At 38.8% G+C, this 27,411-nt stretch overlaps 1 protein-coding gene across 1 annotated transcript; it reads right to left on the bottom strand.

The window, feature by feature from the left end:
- Nucleotides 1-23,515: 23,515 nt before the first annotated feature.
- Nucleotides 23,516-25,221, bottom strand: LOC126474028 (death-associated inhibitor of apoptosis 1-like). The gene has a single exon (XM_050101435.1). The coding sequence runs from the start codon at nucleotides 25,119-25,121 to the stop codon at nucleotides 24,009-24,011; it is 1,113 nt and encodes a 370-aa protein (XP_049957392.1). The 5' UTR covers nucleotides 25,122-25,221; the 3' UTR covers nucleotides 23,516-24,008.
- Between the last annotated feature and the right edge of the window lie 2,190 nt (nucleotides 25,222-27,411).

Genomic DNA, 27,411 nt, shown 5'->3' on the forward strand with positions numbered 1-27,411 from the left:
GTTAAATACTGTACATATATCTGATTTATCGGTAACAGAAATATTTTTACTATGAACTGCCTTTATATTGTCGACCTTAGGCTGCTGACCAGACACTTCCTTCACAACTGACCACATGGTTTTAATTTTATCCTGTGAATTGGCTATTCAATTTGCGTACCACATACTCTTTGCCTTCCTAATAACATTTTCAAGCACCTTACAGTACTGTTTGTAATGGGCTACTGTAGCTTGATTGTGACTACTTCTAACACTTTGATATAATTCCCACTTTGTTCTAAGATATCCTTATCCCACTAGTCAGCTACCCAGGCTGTCTTTTACTATTAGTATCCCATTTAGAATGTTCTAATGGAAAGCAACTCTCAAAGAGCAAGAGAAATGTGTTAAGGAAAGCATTATATTTGTCATCAATATTATCGGCACTATAAACATCCTGCCACTCTTGTTCCTTGACGAGGTTTAAAAAACACTCTACTCTGTTGGATTAACTTTCTTACATACTTTGTACCTATATGTGACATTTGTTTGAGTACAAAAGCCTTTTAGTGTTAAAATTTGTGCATCATGGTCTGGAAGGCCATTCACCCTTTTACTAACAGAATGTCCATCTAGTACATGTGGTTGGCCCAGGTGCAAGAACTGACCCATGCACCCACCCACCATCTCCTACTGCAGTCCAGTCAGAGGCATTTCTTATCCAATAAAAGGCAGGGTAAGTGTTAAAGCAACCATGTTATTTACCAGCTATGCTGCAATTAGTGTGCAGCATTCTATGTGGGTATGACAAGTAACCAACTGTCAACTCGCATGAATGGTCTCCGCCAAACTGTGGCAAACCACAAACTTGACTATACAGTTGCCAAACATACTGCACACCACAATACAAATAACTTCAACAGTTGCTTCACTATAAGACCATATGAGTACTCCCTTCCTGCACAAGTTTCTCTGAACTATACAGATGGGAATTGTTTCTCCAACACATCCTGCAATCCCAAAATCCACCTGGCCTAAACTGTCATTAACCTGTTCCCACTGCCTCGCCTTTTCTCTACTCTCTTTTATCACACCACCCCTTCTCTGCCCAAATCATGCATTGCTTCCTCCCACCACTCTTTTATCTACCCTCCACCACTCTTTCTCTCTCCCTCCCCCTTTTTCAACTCCTCACCTTTCTCTCTCCCCTTTCTTTCTCCAATCCACTATAGGTGAGTGGTAGTCTTTCCCCTATTTTATGTACTGTTTCATCCAGGGATTTCCAGTATTGTTATACATTAGCCTAAAAACATGCTAGCAGAGACTGTTTCCTATTATGTAAATTTTAGGAATGTCAGTTTTGTGCATTTAGATAATTTTATTTGTGAGTAATCAATCCAATTTTACACCAAATAATTTTTAGTAGTGGGAGGACAATTTTATCTGTATTAAGGAAGAAAAGTACAGTTATAATATGTACAGTTGACAACAAGATGGACTTCTTTTGGACAATACACATGCCAATTCATTCCAAAGTTGCCATGCTCAAGGAAGCAGTTCCCTGTTTCATGGCCAGTGGAAAAACAGGGGGAAGGGGACTGTAACAACAGTCAGAGAGGTGCAGTAAAGTAGTGTTTTCCTGCCTATCAGAGGATCAACCATATAACTTTTGAGGAATAGTATAATGACTGATAGTGGAGCAGACCTTACTTTTCAAATGAAAAAGTCTTCTCTTCAGTTATCAACACTGCTATCCACATGAAAAATGAATCAAATGACTGAATCAAGGTTTTAGATTTTTGTATTATAGGCCCAAAATATTCATTATAACAGTTAAATATTTTCCCTTTAATATGATACACTTGTTTGATCCTACATTTACTGTTGTTGTTGTGGTCTTCAGTCTGAAAACTGGTTTGATGCAGCTCTCCAGCTACTCTATCCTGGGCAACCCTCTCCATCTCCAAGTGCACACTACATCCTTCTAAATCTGCTTGCTGTATTCATCTCTTGGTCTCCCTCTACCATTTTTACCCTCTACACTTTCCTCCAATACTAAATTGGTGATGCCTTGATGTTTCAGAATGTGTCCAATCAACCGACCCTTTCTTCTAGTCAGGTTGTGCCACAAACTTTTCACTCAATGCTGTGTTGTTACTCTTGCATTTTTTTTTTTTTTATTTATTTCACTGTGAGGACAATTTCAATGACAACACTCTTAAGCAAAACTATTTCTACATGCTATAGTGCCATAATCAAAAGAATAAAATGTATATTTATTGTTTAACATTCACTATTCTTGGTAAAAGAAAGACGGGGGAGAGGAGGGGAGAGGGAGAGAGGGGGGGGGGAGGGAGAGAGAGAGAGAGAGAGAGAGAGAGAGAGAGGGTGGGGGGGTGGGGGGGATACTAATTTTACATGATTAATGAGGCTTTTGGTGTCTAGTGTGTGTAAGATGGAAAATAACAAATTAATTACAACAGCTGCTGCTGAGGAAAGGCACTCACACAACCCACTTACACTTACTTTATGGTGTAGGTACCTGAACATTATCCATAGTTGTTGTTTAGCCCCAGATTCTTGGTTTCCCACCTCAGTTAGATGTGCTGAATACAATTCACTTACAATGTGACACCGAGTTACTTTGTTTTGATCAGAAAATAGTTCCATGCAGTTTGCTGCAAGTGTTTATCCAATACAGCAAACTAATTATTTTACACACAATTATGGCAATGAGAGTGAATTCTTACATCATAAGATTCAATATCTCACTGGAGTTGTCGTCGGAATCTCCTTCGTTTGAGGCTACTGTTAACGACACAGATTCATAATCTGATTCATTATGTGAACAGTCAACAGGGTAAAATATGTGTGAGTTATGAGTAGCGTAATATTTCTTTGTGACAGATCCAAAGGTGCAAATTGTGAAATTGGACACTTTTTTGTATCTGCCTTTTTTAAAAAAATATGTTGTCTAATTTTTGGGTACAAAATTCAACATCTTTCTAGAAAACTAGTACAACATTGTGATACATCCTTCTTTTTAAAAATTGCATATATCAGAAATAATACGAGGCAGTGGCTGGATCATTAAGGGAATTAGAACTTCTTGCTTGAAAATGAGAACTGCACCAAATCTGCAAGAAAAATATCGCAGCAGATTGTACACTTGCTACAAACATACAGAAAATTTTTACAGTAGGTCATAACAGGGATGAAGAGAAAAGAAAGCACAATAATAGTCTATAAAAAGTTGTTTGAGTAAAGTAAAAGTTATGTGGGACATCATAAGGAAGGAAATGGGAAAAATAAAAAACCAATGATGAGAATGAAATGTGTGGCTAAGGCCTCCCGCCGGGTAGACTGTTCGCCTGGTGCAGGTCTTTCGATTTGACGCCACTTCGGCGGCCTGCGCGTCGATGGGGATGAAATGATGATGATTAGGACAACACAACACCCAGTCCCTGAGCAGAGAAAATCTCCGACCCAGCCGGGAATCGAACCCGGGACCTTAGGATTGACATTCCGTCACGCAGACCACTCAGCTACTGGGGCCGGACAAAAACCAATGATAATATTATGTTCTTACACGACAATAAAAAGATTGTAAAATGCAAACTTTCACAGCCAGAAATGTCACAATTAATAAAATATTCCCATCTATTATGCCTTAGCCAAATGGATTTCACATTAAAACCCAATGTTTCTCTCATCTGCAGGGGGCATTTTCAATGGGGATCGTAGCTTCTTTAAGTGCCCACTTCACACCCTGGCTTACTACTTTCTGTAGCTAAATTCCGTTTACACAGGAGATGTGTAAATGGAATTTTGCTGCAGTCAGTAGTGAGACAGGGTGTGAATCAGACACTCAAAGAAGCTACGATCTCCCTTCAAAATGTCCTCTGCAGATAGAGACACAACATTGGGTTTTAATGTGGAATCCATTTGACCACAGCATCATAGCCCAGAATATTTTATTAATTGTGAATAAAAAGATTACAGAGCCTTGTGAAACAGTAAATATACTTAACAGATACTTCACCAGAATAGCTAAAAATGTAACGTAAAACTATTTCAGTGGACATAAGGTACACAGCTGTAAATTATGATTGTTTGTGGATCTTGTTAGGAGGGATGCAATAGTCACAGATACTTCTGATCTAAAAACGACATATTTAGCAGGAACTGACAGCATAACCAACAGGATCTTACAGCTCTCCCTCCACAATATAATTGATCCCCTCCCTCACATATGTAACTGCTCATTACAGCCAGCCATTGTTCCTGATGAGTTAAAAACATTCATATTTATTCTTATATTCAAAGCTGGGGACAAAGTGATCAACTTTTGCCCTATTATGATAATCTCCCACTTTTCAAAACTATTGGCAAAAAATACTATACATTATGTTAACAAAGGTTATAAACAAAAAAGAAGTGTTCGCCAACTCTTAAAATGTTTCTGAAGCAAGAAATCAACTGTGACAGCAATCTATGGTATCACAATCACTGTTTTAAAAACCATTGATGAATAACAGCAAATTGCAGGTACAATTTTAGATTTAACCAAAGCTTTCGACATGGTAAACTGCAGAACTCTTCTAAACATGGTTAAAACTGTGGCATTAAAGGATTCTCAAATGAATTGATTCATTCATTTCTTAAGGACCGAAAACAAAAAGTGTGCATCAGACACATAGGTGAAAAAAGTATGAACAGTCTTAAGAACACCTTTCAGATGAACACCCAGTCACCTACAGTGTATCTCAAGAGTCCACAACAGGACCTCTTCTTTTCCTGATTATTATCAATTATATGCATGTACACGTCGATTCATACCAAAATTTTCTCTTTGATATTGACATCATTGGTATAAGCAAGCAGAACAAAGATATCCAACCATATAAATGAAAATCCCTGGCAGATTAAAACTGTGCACCAGAACGAGACTCAAACTCGGGACCTCTGCCTTTCGTGGCAAGGTCTCAAGTTCAAGTCTTGATCTGGCACACAGTCTTAATCTGCCAGGAAGTTTCATATCAGCACACATTCTGCAATGGAGTGAAAATTTCATTCTGAAAACTAAGAAAATGGTCAAAAATAAATCAGCATATAATAAACAGCAGAAAGACAGTAGCATTAAATTTCCATAATTGTCAAAACAACATCTTCTATTATGTACATTACCATCAACCAACAATCCATAGTGAACAAAGAGGCAACAAAATTTCTTGGGACTTGGATACAAAGTGGCCTAAAACAGGAAATAACTTATTGAACACATTAATGCCAAGCTGAGTACAGGCTGTTTGCTTTCAAGGGCTCTCAAAGAATATACAAACACACAGTCACTGAGTGTACCTTCTACACATATTTTAATGCACATTTGAAATATATACTCAAATTCTCATGAACCATGGACCACCCCCACGAACCATGGACCTTGCCGTTGGTGGGGAGGCTTGCGTGCCTCAGCGATACAGATAGCCGTACCGTAGGTGCAACCACAACGGAGGGGTATCTGTTGAGAGGCCAGACAAACGTGTGGTTCCTGATAAGGAGCAGCAGCCTTTTCAGTAGTTGCAGGGGCAACAGTCTGGATTATTGACTGATCTGGCCTTGCAACACTAACCAAAACGGCCTTGCTGTGCTGGTACTGCAAACGGCTGAAAGCAAGGGGAAACTACAACCGTAATTTTTCCCTAGGGCATGCAGGTTTACTGTATGGTTAAATGATGATGGCATCCTCTTGGGTAAAATATTCTGGAGGTAAAATAGTCCCCCATTCGGATCTCCGGGCGGGGACTACTCAAGAGGACGTCATTATCAGGAGAAAGAAAACTGGCATTCTACGGATCGGAGCGTGGAATGTCAGATCCCTTAATCGGGCAGGTAGGTTAGAAAATTTAAAAAGGGAAATGGATAGGAGATATAGTGGGAATTAGTGAAGTTCGGTGGCACGAGGAACAAGACTTTTAGTCAGGTGAATACAGGGTTATAAATACAAAATCAAATAGGGGTAATGCAGGAGTAGGTTTAATAATGAATAAAAAAATAGGAGTGCGGGTAAGCTACTACCAACAGCATAGTGAACGCATTATTGTGGCCAAGATAGACACGAAGCCCATGCCTACTATAGTAGTACAAGTTTATATGCCAACTACCTCTGCAAGTGATGAAGAAATTGATGAAATGTATGATGAGATAAAAGAAATTATTCAGGTAGTGAAGGGAGACGAAAATTTAATAGTAATGGGTGACTGGAATTCAAGAGTAGGAAAAGGGAGAGAAGGAAACATAATGGGTGAATATGGATTGGGGGAAAGAAATGAAAGAGGAAGCCGTCTGGTAGAATTTTGCACAGAGCATAACTTAATCATAGCTAACACTTGATTCAAGAATCATAAAAGAAGGTTGTATGCATGGAAGAATCCTGGAGATACTAAAAGGTAACAGATATATTATATAATGGTAAGACAGAGATTTAGAAACCAGGTTTTAAATCGTAAGCCATTTCCAGAGGCAGATGTGGACTCTGACCACAATCTATTGGTTATGAACTCTAGATTAAAACTGAAGAAACTGCAAAAAGGTGGGAATTTAAGGAGATGGAACCTGGATAAACAGACTAAACCAGAGGTTGTACAGAGTTTCAGGGAGAGCATAAGGGAACAATTTACAGGAATGGGGGAAAGAAATACAGTAGAAGAAGAGTGGGTAGCTCTGAGGGATGAAGTAGTGAAGGCAGCAGAGGATAAAGTAGGTAAAAAGACGAGGGCTAGTAGAAATCCTTGGGTAACAGAAGAAATATTGAATTTAACTGATGAAAGGAGAAAATATAAAAACACAGTAAATGAAGCAGGCAAAAGGGAATACAAACGTATCAAAAATGAGATCGACAGGAAGTGCAAAATGGCTAAGCAGGGATGGCTAGAGGACAAATGAAAGGATGTAGAGGCTTATCTCACTAGGGGTAAGATAGATACTGCCTACAGGAAAATTAAAGAGACCTTTGAAGAAAAGAGAGCCATTTGTATGAATATCAAGAGCTCAGATGGAAATCCAGTTCTAAGCAAAGAAGGGAAAGCAGAAAGGTGGAAGGAGTATATAGAGGGCGATGTACTTGAGGACAATATTATGGAAATGGAGGAGGATGTAGATGAAGATGAAATGGGAGATATGATACTGCGAGTTTGAAGAGTTTGACAGAGCACTGAAAGACCTGAGTCGAAACAAGGCGCCGCGAGTAGACAACATTCCATTGGAACTACTGACAGCCATGGGAGAGCCAGTCCTGACAGAACTCTACCATCTGGTGAGCAAGATGTATGAGACAGGCGAAATACCCTCAGACTTCAAGAAGAATATAATAATTCCAATCCCAAAGAAAACAGGTGTTGACAGATGTGAAAATTACCGAACTATCAGTTTAATAAGTCACAGCTGCAAAATACCAACGCAAATTCTTTACAGACGAATGGAAAAACTTGTAGAAGCCAACCTCGGCGAAGATCAGTTTGGATTCTGCAGAAATGTTGGAACACGTGAGGCAATACTGACCCTACGACTTATCTTAGAAAATAGATTAAGGAAAGGCAAACCTACATTTCTAGCATTTGTAGGCTTAGAGAAAGCTTTTGACAATGTTGACTGGAATACTCTCTTTCAAATTCTAAAGGTGGCAGGGGTAAAATACAGGTAGCGAAAGGCTATTTACAATTTGTACAGAAACCAGATGGCAGTTATAAGAGTCGAGGGGCATGAAAGGGAAGCAGCGGTTGGGAAAGGAGTGAGACATGGTTTAGCCTGTCCCCGATGTTATTCAATCTGCATATTGAGCAAGCAATAAAGGAAACAAAAGAAAAATTGAAAGGAGGATATAAGATGAACATCAACAAAAGCAAAACGAGGATAATGGAATGTAGTCGAATTAAGTCGGGTGATGCTGAGGGAATTAGATTAGGAAAAAAGACACTTAAAGTAGTAAAGGAGTTTTGCTATTTGGGGAGCAAAATAACTGATGATGGTCGAAGTAGAGAGGATATAAAATGTAGACTGGCAATGGCAAGGAAAGCATTTCTGAAGAAGAAAAATTTGTTAACATCGAGTATAGATTTAAGTGTCAGGAAGACGTTTCTAAAAGTATTTGTATGGAGTGTAGCCATGTGTGGAAGTGAAACATGGACGATAAATAGTTTGGACAAGAAGAGAATAGGAGCTTTCGAAATGTGGTGCTACAGAAGAATGCTGAAGATTAGATGGGTAGATCACATAACTAATGAGGAAGTATTGAATAGGATTGGGGAGAAGAGAAGTTTGTGGCACAACTTGACCAGAAGAAGGGATTGGTTGGTAGGACATGTTCTGAGGCATCAAGGGATCACAAATTTAGCATTGAAGGGCAGTGTGGAGGGTAAAAATCGTAGAGGGAGACCAAGAGATGAATAAACCAAGCAGATTCAGAATGATGTAGGTTGCAGGAAGTACTGGGAGATGATGCAGCTTGCACAGGATAGAGTAGCATGGAGAGCTTCATCAAACCAGTCTCAGGACTGAAGACAACAACAGCAACAACATTCTGGAGAAATTCTGATAGCTTTGGGGACTTACAGAACCCAAAGCGGAGCCATTAGGATTTTTAGAGGGACCAGAGCTAGAGTGTCAGGTAAACTTAAAATAACACTGAAAGTGCTGTCGCTGCCACATATTTATTCTTGACACACTTATGTATATTAAAGAAATGTATTTGAAAACAATAGCAGAATGTAAAAAATTATGACTTACATGACCACACCACTAGACAAAAAGGTAATCTGCATGTACTACCAGGCAATACATGCTTTTATCGGAAAAGTACATGATATATAGTAATAAAACTACTCAACAAGTTGCTGAGATATATAAAATGTACAGCTAAATATTAACATTTCTGAACGATATGATAGAGAATATCTAGATTACAACGGCTGCTATTCAGTGAGTGAACTTCAGTATATGAGGTCTGTTCAAAAAATTCTGGAACATTCATAATTTTGTGCCAATGTTGCTTTGGAGCGATGTGTGGTAGGCATCCCTGCACATGCCTGCGTTTAATGTGTAACTGACGGAAGTTTCATTGTTGAATGTCTGTTGATTACTGTTCAGTGCTGTGTTGAATAGAACATTGTGTCGCAAGGCTTATGAATTTCGAGATGGCAGAGTTAGAGAAGCAATGCGTCTGCATTAAAGTTTGCATGAAAGTCAAGGAAACCTTTACAGAGACACACTTAATAATTCAAGAAGCCTATGGTGATGAGAGCTTAAGCCATACTCAGTGTTATGAATGGTTTATGTAGTTTAAATGCGGCCAGATGGAAGTTAAAGATGACCCTCATTCAATACCCTCTTCGATGTCTACTGCCGATGCTCGTGTCTGGAACGTCAACGAAATTGTGCATACCAATCAAAGAATGACATAAAAGAGATTCCAGAAGAATGTAACATTTCAGTTGGATCATGTCACAAAATCCTGACACAGCATCTTGGAATGTATCGTGTTTCTGCCTAGTTCATCCTATGGCTTGTGAGTTAAGACCAGAAAGACCTTCACCTCGCAATCTGCGAAGAGATTTTGGATCACACACATGAGAATGAGATATTCCTTAAGGGAATCAAACCTGATGATGAGATGCTGGTCTACGTTTATGATGCTGAGACCAAGGTTCAACCGTCACAACAAGTCAGGAAGGGTATTCCAACACCAGAAATAGTTCATCAGGTCAGGTCAAATGTCAAAACCATGCTGATAGTTTTCTTGGACTTTTGTACCACAGGGCCAAACTGTTAATCAGTGGTACTAGCAAGATGTGTTGCGATGCCTGTGAGAAAATATGATAAGGAAACAGTCTGAAATGTGGCGAGAAAATTCATGGCTCTTGCATCACGATAACACACTGCACATTCACTCCTGTTGGTGCACAACTATTGCACAAAAAATGAAATCGCTGTGCTGCCTCATCCTCCATACTCTCCAGATCTGGCCCCTGCGGACTCTTTTTTATTCCAAAGTTGAAAACTCTGTTGAAAGGATGAAGATTTGCAATGATAGACGAGATCAAGAAAATTCTCAGGTGGCACTTTGCGCCATCCATCAAGAGACATATCAAGACTGCTTCAGGAAGCGGAAACACCATTGGAAGTGGTGTGTCAATAGTGGTAAAGAGTATTTTGAAGAAGACCATGCACACTAAGTATAAGGTAAACATATAAAAATTTTGTGGACAGAGTTCCGGAATTTTTTGAACAGACCTCTTTTGTAATTTGTATCTATCGTAATTTATAGCATGTAAGCCAACGTGTAGTCTTGATTATTGTTCTTTGTAATGACTAGAGTTAAAACCAGTATCATTTTGTTCACTGTACTACATATCATCAAAGGACTAAATAGATAAACTGATTAATGTGTGTGACAGAATAATTTGTTAAATGGCTTCCTTGACCAGTGTACTCCCACTACCATATTTTGATAGCCCTGAAATGCTATTTTGTATGGGCCAAGACTCCATGTAACCAGTTGTTTAATATATTATTGCTTCATGATGTTTAGCAGTCACATTTTCTTTAATCAACACAGTCTTCTGTCATAAGCTTATCATGATATGTGTCCAATCCATTTGTAGTTTTGGATAACTTTTTTGTGGGAGATCATGTATGTTATTGCCCTTGGTCAACCAATGGAAAGTGCACATTAGATTGAGGAAAACTCTCGAGCATGAGGTGTTCGGAGAACAGCCAACCAAAAACTGCTGCGAAAATAATTTCAGAGTTCTGCTCATCATAAATTAAAACATTTGTGACTGCCCCCATGTACTTACACCATACAGAGCCTGCCTCCATAACTGACTGGTCAGCGCAGACGGCTGCCATGCAGATGACCCAGGTTCAATTCCCTGTACTGCTAACGAATTTTACTTGGTGAGTGGACTGGTACAGGGCGCTATCAGTCTTGTGACGCCACATGAGGAGCTACTTGATTGAGAAGTAACAGCTCTTAAGATCTGGAAAGTCGGCAAAACAGCCAGAAGAGCAGTGTGCTGACCACATACCTCTCCCTACTGTATCAGCATGACACCAAGTGACAGACGATGACACAGCGGCCTGTCGACACACCTTGGGCCTTCAGGGCATGGATGAGAAGCTAAGCTTGTGTTATAGCATACAGATGAAATGTTGTTTTGTTACACTACACAATGTTTATCAGCTTACACAGCAATATCAGCATACACAGCAAAGGACACAGAAGACTATTCTTCCTGTACGAAGTGCCACAGCCTACACTTCAGATTACCAGACTTAACAACAATTATGGAGGGATAGATTGCTACCCACCGTACAGGCGACATGTTGAGGTGCAGACAGGCACAACAAAAATACTGTTACACATTAAGCTTTCAGCCAAAGCCTTCATCAGAAAACAAGAAGCACATATGCATTCACACAAGGAAGAACACCTCACACAAGCTTCAATGTGTGAATGTGAGCATGTTTTTTCTTTTCTGGTACAGGCTTTTGCTGAAAGCTTAATGTGTAATAGCATTTTCATTGTGCAGGTCTGCAATTCATCTTTATGGTGAGTAGCAATCTAACTTTTCCATGATTGTTGATATACCAACCTGCACTTCCTATTGTTTAATTACCTGACTTAGAAGTCTGTGGACAGTAGAATTTGCATGATTCATTACCAATCATCCAGCATGAACAAAAAATGAAATTAAGTAAATAAAGTTTTTACACAGCAAAGGATAGCACTAATAGTATTGCGTAGAACAGATAATACCCCATCAGTCACAGACCTTCTCAAATATTTTATACACTTTTTCTCAAAAAAACATTTACTCTAAAATTTAAAAAATTGGTTACAAATGAACTGAAATTTCTGCACATATAAAAATAATTTCCTTATGACCTTGCTCCCTTACCTAGAATTCAGAGTTCTGTACTATGTGGCAAGGATCTTTAATACCCTGCCAGGAGACAAAGCAATAAACTGCATCTCTTCAAATTAAAGATATAACTTCTTGTTGTTATCTTCAGCCCAAAAACTGTTTGATGCACCCCTTCATGCTACTCTATCCTGCACAAACCTCTTCGTCTCTGAATAACTACTGCAACCCACATCCTTCTCAGTTTGCTTACTTTATCCATCTCTTGGTCTCCCTCTACAATTTACACCCCCATACTTACTTCCAACATTAAATTGGTGATCCCTTGGTGTCTCTGAATGTGTCCTATCAAACGATCCCTTCTTTTGGTAAAGTTGTGCCACAAATTTGTTATCTTCCCAGTTCTATTCAGTACCTCTTTATTAGGTATGTGATCGATCCATCTTATCTTCAGCATTCTTCTGTAGCACAACATTTCAAAAGCTTCTATTCTCTTTTTGTTTAAACTGTTTATCATCCATGTTTCACATCTGTATAAGGCTACACTCCAGATAAATATAGACATCTTTACACTTAAATCTATATTCGATGTTAACAAATGTCTCTTTGTCATGGATGCTTTTCCTGCATTTGCTAGTCTACATTTTATATTCTCCCTACGTCAACCACCATCAGTTATTTTACTGCCAAAGAGCAAAACTCATATGCTACTTTAGGTGTTTTGTTTCCTAGTCTAACTCCCTTAGTATCACCTGATTTAAGCCAACCACATTCCATTATACTCGTTTTGCTTTTGGTGGTGTTCATCTACTCCTTTCAAGACACTGTCCATTCCGTCCAACTGCTCTTCCTAGTCCTTTGCTGTCTGACAGCATTACACTGACATCAGCAAACCTCATAGGTTTTATTTCTTCTCCCTCTACTATAATTCCTACTCCAAATTTTTCTTTGGGCACCTTTACTTCTTGCTCACTGTACAGATTGAATTACACTGAGGTTAGGCTACAACCCTGTCTCACTCCTCAACCACTGCTTCTCTTTCATGCCCTGCCATGTGGTTTCTATACAAGATGTAAACAGCTTTTTTCTCCCTGTATTTTACCCCGGCTACCTTCAGAATTTCAAAGAGAGTATTCTAGTCTGCATTGTCAAAAGCTTTCTCTAAGTCTACAAATGCTACAAACGAAATTTGCCTTTCCTTAACCTATATTCTAAAGCAAGTTGTAGGGACAGTATTGCCTCATGTCTTCCTTCTTTCCTCCAGGTAAGATTCTAACAGTTTATTCCATTCTTCTGTAAAGAATTTGTGTTAGTATATTGCAACCACAACTTATTAAACTGACAGTTCAGTTAATACTCACCTCTACCAGCACCTGCTTTCTTTGGAATTGGAATTACTGCATTCTTCTTGAAGTCTAATGGTATTTCGTCTTTCTCATACATCCTGCACACCAGATGGAAGAGTTTTGTCATGGCTGGCTCTCCAAAGGCTACCAGTTATCAGTAATTCTAACGGAATATCATCTAACCCTGGGGCCCTGTTTCGACTTACGTCTTTAAGTGTTCCATCAAATTCTTCTCACAGTATCATATTTGCCATCTCATCTCCATGTACATGCACTTCCCTTCCTGCCTTCAAGTTCATTTCCCTTGTATAGATCCTCTATATACTCCTTCCATTTTTCAGCTTTCCCTTCTTTGCTTAAGACTGGTATTCTATCTGAGCTCTTTATATTCTTACACCTGCTTCTGTTTTCCTCACAGGCCTCTTTAATTTTCCTGTAGGTGGTATCTTTCCCCTAGTGAAACATGTTTTTAGATCCTCACATTTGTCCTCTAGCCATTCCTGCTTAGCCATTTTACACTTCCTGCCAATCTCATTTTTCAAATGTTTGTATTCCCATTTTAAATTTTTTAACCTACCTGCCTGATAAGGATGGTCCACACTCCAATCCATAGAATGAGGGACTATTTTACCTCTGGAACATTTCACGCAAGATAACACTATCATTATTTATCTAAAAACAAAGATGATGTAACTTACCAAACGAAAGCGTTGGTATGTTGATAGACACACAAATAAACACAAACACACACACAAAATTCAAGCTTTTGCAACCCACGGCTGCTTCACCAGGAAAGAGGGAAGGAGAGGGAAAGACGAAAGGATGTGGGTTTTAAGGGAGAGGGTAAGGAGTCATTCCAATCCCGGGAGCAGAAAGACTTACCTTAGGGGGAAAAAAGGACAGGTATACACTCGCGCACACACACACACACATCCATCTGCACATATACAGACACAAGCAGACATTTGTAGATTACAGTAAAAAGGAGAAGGTGAATACAAAGTGAAACTACTTGCAAAAATGGAAAGAGAAAGTAAGATGACAGAAAAGATTTCGAAATGCAACGGTCACAGTAACAAACTTAATTGTTGGGTTCAAATTAATAATATGAATATAATAGAGGGAAACATTCCACGTGGGAAAAATATATCTAAAAACAAAGATGATGTAACTTACCAAACGGAAGCCCTGGTATGTTGATAGACACACAAACAAACACAAACACAAAATTAAAGCTTTCGCAACCCACGGCTGCCTCTCCCTTAAAACCCACACCCTTTCGTCTTTCCCTCTTTCCTGATGAAGCAGCCGTGGGTTGCGAAAGCTTGAATTTTGTGTTTGTTTGTGTGTCTATCAACATACCAATGTTTCGTTTGGTAAGTTACATCATCTTTGTTTTTAGATATATTTTTCCCACGTGGAATGTTTCCCTCTATTATATTCACTATCATTGTTTAACCATACACTAGAGCTGCATGCCTGTTGGAGGAGTTATGGCTGTAGTTTCCTCTTACTTTCAGACATCCACAATACCAGCACAGCTAGACTGTTTTGGTTGATGTTACAAGGCCAGATCAGTCAATCATCCAGACTGTTGCCCTTGCAACTCCTGAAAAGGCTGTTGCCCACTTCAGGAACCACATCTTTGTCTGGCATCTCTACAGATGTTGCTTCGCTGTGGTTGCACCTACAGTATGGCTATATGTATTGCTGAGGCATGCAGGCCATCCCACCAATGGCATGGTCCATGGTTCATGGGGGGGGATATACGTTATTCGCCACTCCAAAAAATTATCTTGATTTAAGGACTGAGCACATATGCCACTAATACGACAGGTATCCAAGTTCATTTTAAATAAGTCCTATTCTTATAGCACATAAATAACTCTGTAGATATCCAGCATACTACAGTAAATATCTACATAAAGCTATATCATTACTAAGCCCATCTGCTGGGCAATGGGTCTTCTATTCTGAATAATATTTTGCGAAAACTCTGTGATTTGTTTTCACATATATGCATACGTAAATTGTTAGTCTTTCAGTGTCAGTGTAGTGTCTTATTTTGTTCTCAATTCATGTATTGGATGGTGACATGCCTTATCCTCCATTCTTTCCTCTCTCACAATTCTCTTCAGTTCGCAAAATGTTTCTTTCTTTAGATCTAGTGTTATTTGTTCATACATTTTTTTCTTCTGTCATTTTCACTGTGAATGGATACCACCTATAAAGATACCCAATCCATCGGCCCTTCCACTCCCTGACAAGTTTTCTTTTCCTGTGGTGTCGAATATTTCAGTACTAGTCATTATTTAGGACTCCTCTCCAATGCCTTATCTCTACGCCACAATTCGGTGTAATCATGTAAATGTTAAGTGATTATTAGAAAATAAACACAGCTACTTTGTATAGCTGGAAAATCACTTCATTTCTTATCAGTCCACCTAATTTTCAGCATCTTATATTACCGCATCTCAGCTTCCTCCAAATTCCACAATTCACTTGCACACAGTGCTGTGCTTCAGATGAACATTCCCAGTAATTTCTTCAAATCACGGGCAATGTTTGATACTACTAACTTCTTTTTGCCTTCACGTCGTCCTTGTTTCCTCAATCACACAGTATTTTGTTTCCAAAGCAGCAAAATTCCTCCACTTTGTCTACTTTGCAGTCACCAGTTTTAATGTTGATTTTATCACTAATCTCATTTCTACTAATGATCATCACTTGTGTCTTTCTTTAGTTTATTCTTAGTTCATATTCTGTGGTCAGTAAACTGATCATTTCATTCAGTATGCCCTGTAATTACTTCTTGCTTCCACTGAAGATAGTAATGGCATCATCAGCAAATCTTATTGATATTCTTTCACCCTGAATTTTAATCTGACTCCTGAACCTATTCTTTATTTCCATAACTACTTCTTCAATACATAGATAAAAGAGTAGGGAAGAAAGGCTACATCCTTGTCTTATACCCTTTTTAATCTGAGCACTTCGTTCTTGGTGTTCCATTTTTATTGTTCCCTTTTGGTTCTTACCCATATTATCTATTACCTTGTAAGGCATCCAGATTTTACGGACATTACATGAGCTTGATCCATAGTGACAGTACGATACAGTATAAGAACCTCAGAAAATAATAATTATATTGCATCAACAAAAAGCAATTGAAGTAATCTCAAGTACTGAAAACTAACAAAACAATATTTACCAATATATGGACAGGGGCATGAATAAATAAGTTGAAGTGAAACGCATTTTGGAGACGAATCAAGCAGGTGGTTAATGGCACAGAAAACCCCACTAAACAAGAGAACAGCAAGCTTCACCGCAGGAAGAGATAAGGCCAGAACAATACATTATTCCTTTTAACGTTAAGTATGGCCGGGACTGACGGTAAGCAGCTGGACGGCTTTAACAGGGATAAGCTGCGACCCGGCAAGAAAATTAAAATTCACTCCTAAGGAGACAGTGATTGGCCGAAGCCATACTGAGCGACGCAGGCGCGACACGGTGAGGAGATCCCCATTACATAAAAGCATTTTGAGAACTAAAGTTTCTAGATATCTCTCTCATCTCGCAGCAGACCACACGAGTATGTGGAAAATAGCGAGGGCATTGAGATCTTTGCTTTCTGCGAAATGCGGAAGATATGCTTCACGTATCGTGCTGACAGATAGCAAAGAGGTAGTTAATTACTCCTGTGGGAATTTTTGCGGACAAAGAAATTGTGCACATCGCTCCCACCCTTTGTGAGTGTGCAACAGCCATTATTTCAACTAGGGAAAAATTAATGTTCTATGGAACGCAGGAAAGTTGAGACGGAGTGAATTCAGTCATGGCCAGAGTAGGGAATTAGCGTTTCAGATCCAGCATGGAGACAAAGCCGTTGCAGATGCCGCTTAGTGAAGTACCATCATGCATTAGGCCACAGTAAATGTTGAGTTGAGATTTTGCTCACTCCAACTTGTGTATGCTTTGACCACTTAATATCAAAAGCTAGGATACTAACCTACCCTCACATTGAGTACACGAGTTTTTTCATTGGTTTAAAAAGTTAATTTATTCTCCATCAACTCAGTGCATTGACCAGCTATGACATAATAGATGTAAATGAGCTAATGAATATTTTAATCATTCTTTCCTGTGATAAAATTTTTTTCACGTGTAGAGGTAATTAATTTAATAATCATCAATTCAATATGTCCAAGAGTTAAATATTTTGTTATTGCCTGTTGGAAGTAACTGAGCATGATTGTTGTGTATCACTTGACCCCTGAAACCACAGTTGATAAATTATATGTAGAATAAAAAAGGAAATAGCTGTTTTGTCTTTCTAGAATGGACCCAAAACTTTCATTTTCATTAATTCATACAGTCTAGTTGAGTGACAACAGCATTTCTAATAACTTTGTTACGAACTGCATGTGATATTAACTGCCTTACAGGGACATATTGATATAGAATGTCTGTTTAACACCCCGGGCTTGAGAAGACAGTTCAAATGTGGAGAATGCTTTTTCTAGATCGACAAATCCCATGACAGTGTCTTGATTATTCTCAAATCTTCCTTCCATTATCAAGCGCGATGTCAGAACAATCTCTCTGGTGCCTTTAAGTTTACTAAAGCGAAACTGATCATCCTTTAGTTCAGGCATTCCAAAGCATCTAAAGCACGTATGTGTTATGCCCTTATCAAACAAAGGTAATGCAGAGAACATTGAGAACTACTGTCTGCATTTTCAAAAGTAACTGGATCCATCATGAAAGATAGACTAATGAGTTATATGAATGAATATGACCTTTTTAATGAAGCACAGATGGATTTCCAAAGTGGGAGTACAATATCAGCTATTAAACAGTTCACAAAAGGGGTACTTGAAGCTCTTGACAAGAAAAAGTGTGTTAAGTTGTATTCTTAGACTATTCTTTTGATACTGTTGACCATAAAAAAACAACTAAAGAGGCCCAGAAGCACTAGGTGTAAGAAGACCAGCAAACAGTCCCTTCCAGTCTTACAGGGTGCAAAATATACGAAGTTCACATTTCTGCTGGTGATAATTTTTTAGTTAAACAGTTTTCAGACATGAAACTACAAACATACATGTTCATCAGGATCCTCCTATCGTGATTTATGAAGAGTATTTGCTGTTACCCACTAAGTTTACTGCCAAACTCTATTAATGTATCTCCTCTCTCATTCCCCCTCCAAGCCAATCCTTTGTGTACTGAATTACAAGTTCAATATCCCCATACACTTTCTCTCTCCCTTCATCCATTTATCATGCCAGCAAATGTAGTTGAATTGTTTTTGCTGGTGTTGGTTTGCTGTGCTCTAGTGTGATTCAATTCTGAATAGTTCAAAATTAACTCCTTCTGACTTATCTTCCTACTTGTAACAGATCTTATTCCAGTTAAACCACTTACTGCTGCTGCAGACTTCACCCCACATTCATGTGACCATAAATCTTTATTTTCTTTTCACTTTCTCAGGGATCCCGACAATAAGACAGCCTTTACATTTCTCTTTTCAGATTTTCTATCTACCCTAACACACCCTTTCATAATTTATTCCATCTTTTTCTCATGGTTACCTCCCCCTTGGCAGTCTCTCCCAGGTACACAAATGGAGGACTAACCTGGAATTTTATGGTAACTGAAAGATCTAATGACACACATCCTGTCGATACCCATTGTGTTTTGAGGGTGATGGGTCATGGAGGCACTTGGCAGGAGTGAGATAGTTGATAAAATATTTTAAAAGAGTGCTTAAAAGGTGAAAAATTACTTCAGCAAAAAGATTCAGCACAAATTGTTTCATATTTGATAATCCTCAACCAAGAAGGACAATTAATATCATAATAAACCTTTATTTTTTGATCCTTGATGGGGTATGAGACAGGCGAAATACCCTCAGACTTTAAGAAGAATATAATAATTCCAATCCCAAAGAATGCAGGTGTTGACAGATGTGAAAATTACCGAACTATCAGTTTAATAAGTCACAGCTGCAAAATACTAACGCGAATTCTTTACGGACGAATGGAAAAACTGGTAGAAGCGGACCTCGGGGAAGATCAGTTTGGATTCTGCAGAAATGTTGGAACACGTGAGGCAATACTAACCTTACCACTTATCTTAGAAGAAAGATTAAGAAAAGGCAAACCTACGTTTCTAGCATTTGTAGACTTAGAGAAAGCTTTTGACAATGTTAACTGGAATACTCTCTTTCAAATTCTGAAGGTGGCAGGGGTAAAATACAGGAAGCGAAAGGCTATTTACAATTTGTACAGAAACCAGATGGCAGTTATAAGAGTCGAGGGGCATGAAAGGGAAGCAATGGTTGGGAAAGGAGTGAGACAGGGTTGTAGCCTGTCCCCGATGTTATTCAATCTGTATACTGAGCAAGCAGTAAAGGAAACAAAAGAAAAATTCGGAGTAGGTATTAAAATTCATGGAGAAGAAGTAAAAACTTTGAGGTTCGCCGATGACATTGTAATTCTGACAGACAGCAAAGGACTTGGAAGAGCAGTTGAATGGAATGGACAGTGTCTTGAAAGGAGGATATAAGATGAACATCAACAAAAGCAAAACAAGGATAATGGAATGAAGTCAAATTAAATCGGGTGATGCTGAGGGAATTAGATTAGGAAATGAGACACTTAAAGTAGTAAAGGAATTTCGCTATTTGGGGAGTAAAATAACTGATGATGGTCGAAGTGGAGAGGATATAAAGTATAGACTGGCAATGGCAAGGAAATCTTTTCCGAAGAAGAGAAATTTGTTAACATTGAGTATAGATTTAAGTGTCAGGAAGTCGTTTCTGAAAATATTTGTATGGAGTGTAGCCATGTGTGGAAGTGAAACATGGACGATAACTAGTTTGGACAAGAAGAGAATAGAAGCTTTCGAAATGTGGTGCTACAGAAGAATGCTGAAGATAAGGTGGGTAGATCACGTAACTAATGAGGAAGTATTGAATAGGATTGGGGAGAAGAGAAGTTTGTGGCACAAATTGACAAGAAGAAGGGATCGGTTGGTAGGACATGTTTTGAGGCATCAAGGGATCACAAATTTAGCATTGGAGGGCAGCGTGGAGGGTAAAAATCGTAGAGGGAGACCAAGAGATGAATACACTAAGCAGATTCAGAAGGATGTAGGTTGCAGTAGGTACTGGGAGATGAAGAAGCTTGCGCAGGATAGAGTAGCATGGAGAGCTGCATCAAACCAGTCTCAGGACTGAAGACCACAACAACAACATGGGGTATGGCCACTTCCTTCTCTCATACAAATTCATTGATCTACACAGGTACATTGGTAATTCGAAATTGGTAAATCTTAATTTACATTTTGTCTGTGATCAAATTTTTACGACTAATAACATTCTACACTTCAGTAATGCTAAAAGATCAAAAAAATATTTTTGGGTTACAGTTTTTTTGTAACAACAAATAAAGTATCTAATCATAATAGATTTTCTTTTCTCAAAATTTTTCTAAATGGTTTCCACCTCCCTTTCTTTCACTCATGATTTGCACATCCTCTAGTGTATCCTGGGCCAATTTTGATGCCTGTATATCATAACATTTAGTTCTCAACCTGTGTATCTTCAAGCCAGTCACTACAGAATTTGCATTTTCCTATCTCAGAAAGTTTATTTTCAAAACTGAACAGAGTATCACAGCAGCAGCTTTATGGCTACAGCAAAATTAGAACAAAAAAAATTAGAATCCGTTGTAACAGAGAAATATCTGACATGAGAACAGGCCTGCAAATTATATTAAACACCAAAAAGAATCAAAAGGGAACTATCTATCTCAAATTCCAGGAGTCCTTGGGTTAGATTTTTCTACCGTCATCACTACAACAAGCTAAATTTGAACCACCATGATTACAGAAACTTGGGAACAAAAGTAAATAGGGCCTAACTTATTTTCTTCCTTTAAAAAAACACCTCACCCTGCATCTTTAATGCATTTGCTTCCATTGTCTTCTGCATCCTCATGCTGTTGATCATTGCTGATTCTTCCACCTACCCTCATCCTGTTCCTCCACCATCTTAACAAAGCTGTCAAGAGAATGTGTGCAGCCTTTCCAGGATGTCTTGGGCCACCATTGTTCAAGATTTTTAATCAGAATTTAAGCTGTGGCTGAGATTGAGCCTGGGACCCAAGAAAGAATACTACCTGTAGACTACTTTCTATATTAGGACATGAAGTCACCATTCATTGATAATTTCACCATGTTCCAAAGATCCTATGTCAGATACTTTCATCCCTTTCAACATCACAGCAATTCCCCATACATATGGAGAGATTGCAGAGTAGATAATTTGGCACAAATAAACATATCTTTGAAAACTGACTTTAGGGTAGTGAGATGGATGATCTGTGTGTGAGGGCACTAAACAGCAGGTTCATCAGTGCCCTGAGTTGTCACAGTGTCCAGATCTTTGTCAGTAAGAACCACAAAGTCCAACTGCTTATGAGTAAGTGTAAAAAATACAACATACAAATACATCAGAGAACTGCTAACTTGCAGGAACATTTGGTACCATTATGCCACCCTGGGATTAGCAGTGAATTACATAATCTAGTTCCATGCAGTTCAAATTTTAAAGATGCTACATGACAGTTTCATGTAGTCATATTTGGCTGCTGAATTTATCAATTTCTACCAAACATGTTCTGTAGTGCATCAAACCAGGCATTCATTCTATTTTACTTCCCCTACTAATAAATCCTGAACTACCAAGATATATCAAATGTTAATTGACATTCTCTGTAATTACTCTAATGCTACTGACATTTTCAAGTGATGTTGGCTTGAAAGATTTGGAACAAGTCATGTAACAGATAGTGCTGTACTCTGCTTCTTGGTTGGTTTAAACATCACACTGGTTTTACTGGGTGTGGTGGTATTTTAGCTGATACTTACCATACTCCGGCCTCTGAATAGACTTACCGTAAAGAGACCTACAGTTTAATGTGAGATCCAAATAACATGTGGTCATAGCAATAATTTGTTTAACATAAAACAATTTGAACATAATATTTGGTCTCCTCCACCAAGAAATGTAGAAAATTTCAGATGTTGAAAGTGTAACAGGTATTAAATTTAAAAGAAAATGTGAAATCTTGATCACAAAGAATGCCTTCTCACTACAACACATCTCATCTCACTGGCTGACATCGTTATGGCAATTATACCTCTACACTAAGCCACCACTGAAAAGTGGAATTGTGTAATGTAATATGTCTTAATATTCGTTTTACTAAGAGTACACACAGCAGATTTGTATACTGAACATTAATGACAAATGCACAAGAACTCATTCTGTGACACTTTGTTAAGAATTTGCAAATTCTCGAGTTCATAAATTTTTCCCAAATTGCAATATAGTGTTTTTCATTTATAGTCGAGGCCCAATTCTACTATTTATGACAAAACAGCCATTCAAACATTCTTTCATGTTAAAGTAAAGGAACTGTCAGGGCATTTGTATCACTTTAGAAGTTGCTAAGACAGTTCAACCAAAACGGAGTGCAACTGGAAACATGCATTGTAACATTCTAGAAATTTGCTTACTCACTATCAGCAAACGCTTGCTACTAATTCCAACACACGATACAAATTTAAAATTGAATACTCAAATTACATTTTTTTAAATCTAATTTTCTTTGTACCTCAATGTGTTAAATGTAGATGAATTATACGTATTTGAAATATTTACGTGTGAACGTTGAAATTGTCAATCCCTCCTGCAAACTTCTTCCATTGCCAAGGAATTAATTCAATTTCCATTTTACCAACAATGCGCTGCTGAAATGGCAGCGGCTTTTTTTACTTTCTATCTACCGACGTCGAACTAAACATTTTTAGGACCATAAAGTGAACAAAATCAATGCGTTCTTAAGAGCTCTTTTAATGCGACGCTCCACCGAATTTGCGTTCTTCCTACGAACCAAGCTTACACAGAAACGTCAATTGCCGCCGTCTACTTTATGATTTTTTTTAAATTTTGTTACCACAAATACAAGTAAAAGGCACAACTTTTATACTTTCAATTTAATTTTAAGTGTTCTCTACATCTAAACTAAATGAAGTACGATAAAATCATTCTCTGTTGGGGAAAAAAAAAATCATCAGCTACATTGGTGCAAACTAACATTGAATATTTAAAGCTTTCAATTGAAATCTGCAATCTTTACACTTTACAAACCAGATAGCACAGTGTCGGTGGAGGGAAAAAAAATAACACTCGCAACAACTTTTTTTCTACTTATTTTAATTAAACAAAGTCTTAACTTCAAACTTTGCACAATATATACACACAGATACCTTTGACTGTGAATCATTTCAAAGTGCAGGCTTAAACTTACGTGGTTTAGGACGTCAAACGGGAAAAACAGATTGAACATTCAACATACAAAGTAAACACCAGTAAAAAGAACTGCATGCATCTGCAGTGTCACATCTATTACAACAGTTTTACACATGAAATTACAGGAAGAAAACTTTATGATTTCAGATTAGCGGTTTACTTAACTGCTTTAACGAATTACTAATTGCTGACCAATTTGCATTAAAAGATTCTGCAGACTATGAAATATCAACAATTATTATAAGTAACGTATGCAAACTTTCATTACATGACTACCATATATAAAAGTAGTAGAAAGCTGCTAAGCGTTACACAAATTTTACGAGAAGGAAAATTAATGCAGTCAAGCACTGACTCAAAACTGTTCGTTTATATTAATTATGACAGGAATGCTCTTACTGTAGCTGAAACTGGCTTCCGACATACAGCACAGGAGGAAAGGGATGGTGCACACTTAACACAAGCAACAATGTGTCCGCATGGCAGAAAAAGTACTCCCATCTCTTCCTGGAAGCAAATTTTACAAATACGAGGGTCGTCTATCTCCCTCTCAGTATTTAAAACTGGCAGCTGCTGTTCAGACGATGCCGCACTTGCTGCCTCCGGATTGACAACTTTGACAGCTTCCTGAAGATTTGGAGGAAGTTTAATATTAGTTGCCTCCTTCGCAGTGATTATTGCGTCTTTGTTTTGGCAGATATTATCCACGAAGTCTTTGCCCTTCACAAGTATCACAAATAAACACTTAGAAAACCACAAAGCATGTTCAACCCACGGATCGTCCGCTTCTTCCCAATCCTTTAGGCCTCCGCCACAATGGAAACACACTGTTTGGTCTCCTTTACCCGTGTAAAAGAATCCAGCTTCGCTGAGTTTGTCCGGTCGCTGCTTAATAGCCAACGGCCAGCCATCGAACGACGCTAACCTCGCCTCCTGGGTGCTGTATTTAGGCCAAACTGGTCCCGTGTTTGTGTGGATGCCCAGCTTATCCAGGGTCGGCGCACTTTCAGTTGAACTGCATGATGGAGTCGGTTCTGGAGATGAATTTGGACGAATTTCTGTTCCGTACAGACCACAAGTGTCGTACGAAATAGTTCGAGGCACGGCATTTTGCTCCGTAGTCGACCCGTTAACTGTCCTGTTCCTTATGAATGGGCATAATGGCGCCCACCGTTCATGTTCAACGATGGGTTCGTCACCTTCTTCCCATTCACCAATCTCCACACCGCAATATATACACTGCACAACGTCCCTATATTTATAAACGAAGCCAGCAGACGCTAGCTCCCTTTTTTCAATAAAAGGCACGGGCCAGTTTGCGAACGTTTTCAGCCTCTCAGATTCCAAACTGTACCTATTTCGATCCGTTGTCGTCGTATTTGCTGCAGCCGTCAGTGGAGCTTGATGTGTAGCCGGTGGTTTGACGTTGTTGGGGGGAGGCGGCCCGCTTCTTTCTTCTTGAGGAATTACTCTGACAACATCAGGAGCCATTAAACTGCCACAACGCACCACGCACTGAGCATACAACTTCCGCACTCACACACGGCTCTCCAAGCACTAGCAGCGGTTGCCAACACGGCCGAGCCAAAGCTCTGCTGCGGAAGATATACGTCCTTAAGTTCCCCCACCAGTCTCGTTCCCCTCTGCTTTACAGCGCTCACTGCCCCACCAAACCGACTCCCTGCTTCTGCGCAGGAGCGTTGGACTCGAGAGATTGATTGCCGAACTCATCAAATCAAGAGTACGACGTGTCACAAACGACAAGAAAACTATACAAAATACACTGCATAATTAAGTTAATGACAATAACAGTAAATAATTACATAATAGAGCAATTACGAGATAAAAGCACAACATAATTAAATGAATGGCAAGCACAACAAATAATTGGCTGGCTGGTTCAAATGGCTCTGAGCACTATGCGACTTAAATTCTAAGGTCATCAGTCGCCTAGAACTTAGAACTACTTAAACTTAACTAACGTAAGGACATCACACACATCCATGCCCTAGGCAGGATTCGAACCTGCGACCATAGCGGTCGCTCGGCTCCAAACTGTAGCGCCTAGAACCGCACGGCCACCCCGGCCGTCAACAAATAATTAAACAGATATTTGAGAATAGGCACACGAGACAGTAATAAAATAGTTACACGACCCAACATATTTATATAATTACAAAATAAAGTCTGTAGTTTACAGTTAATTCTCACGATAAATGTGGATCATCTGTCACTCATTAAAGAAATCATTACCATTTTTCTTTCTGATACAAGTATGAATGAACGCATTGCGTAACAGCGCTGGTGTCACTAAGTATTCCGATGATAAGTGGCTTATTATCTTCCACAAACTAAGACGCGAAGGACAATTACGAGATAACAGAGAACAAAGTAAAATTTACAAAAATCCTAGTTTTACCCTGTTTATGTTAAAGTGAAGTGTCGAGTAAAGTGTTAAAAACTCTTCTTTCCATTATGTCAGGTAATTTACAGAAAACAATATGCCTAGGTAAATAAATATGATCAACGGCTGCTGTCACTTCCTTCAAAGCTCAAAGAGCTTTTGTACGGAAATAAATCAGATACCGGTGTACGGGTACAGGTGTATTCAACAACCTACCAGCGCACTTTCCTAAGCATTGTGGTCCATGTATCATCTTGCACGACAACTCGTAATGACGTGAAACAGGTCACTTTATATCACATGCAGTAAATATGACTACATGCTGACCATTTACAACATTTTTTTTTAATTTACAGATGTTAGTAAATCCTACCCATCTCCTTTTACACATTACAGTAACAGAAATCCTGCGGAATAGAAGGAACTGTCAAGGAGAAACGTTTACAGTCCGTTTTCAGAATTTACTTTGCTGTTTGTCATAAATTTTGTATCACTGGGTAAGTTATCAAAAATGTCATATAGATGATGTGGCAGAGTTTAAGGCTGAGTCAAAGAACTTTTTTTGGGCAACTCCTACTCCATTGAAGAGTAGCCTGTCTTCACACATTTAATATTTTAGATAAGTTTAAAATTAGCCCAAGTACTGTAACACAGCAGTCTTTAGTAACGTTATGCCATTTCACTGTATTACTCTTATTGTTAAATTAAGTAAAATGTGCGTCTCTGACTTCCTTGCATACATCAGAGGCCACTCTCCGTGGGATTAAAGGAATATGACTAATATCATGTGATCTAAATATCCAGAGAGCAAAAAGTTATATAAAATGGAACAGTGGCTGAGTTCGTAATCCCATACGCACTCGATGTTACTCTGGAATAAATAATTTATAGGAGTGGTCTGAATGAACAAAAGGAACATTGCTGCTGGTAAACCTTTCGAGATGTGAGGTCGTGGTCCAAGAAACTCTTCTGTTCCTGACATTTCGTCCAGGGCTGGGCCGGAGATCTTCAGAGGCGCTCCTCTGCTGAATCTTGCCGACTGACTGGTCGGACGTTTACCGGCAGCTATGTCATCCGATCGTGAAAGCCTTCAATCTATGATCAAAAGGAACATTGTTATTTATTATGGAGTACTTGAAAAACATACAATCTTTGACTGGCTTTCAATTAAGCACAACAGCGGCAGACTGATTACCAAGAACTTAAACAAAATGGTTCAAATGGCTCTGAGCACTATGGGACTCAACTTCTGAGGTCATCAGTCCCCTAGAACTTAGAACTACTTAAACCTAACTAACCTAAGGACATCACACACATCCATGCCCGAGGCAGGATTCGAACCTGCGACCGTAGCGGTCTCGCGGCTCCAGACTGTAG

The sequence above is a fragment of the Schistocerca serialis genome, chromosome 4, assembly GCF_023864345.2.
Source record: "Schistocerca serialis cubense isolate TAMUIC-IGC-003099 chromosome 4, iqSchSeri2.2, whole genome shotgun sequence".
Classification (NCBI taxonomy): domain Eukaryota; kingdom Metazoa; phylum Arthropoda; class Insecta; order Orthoptera; family Acrididae; genus Schistocerca; species Schistocerca serialis.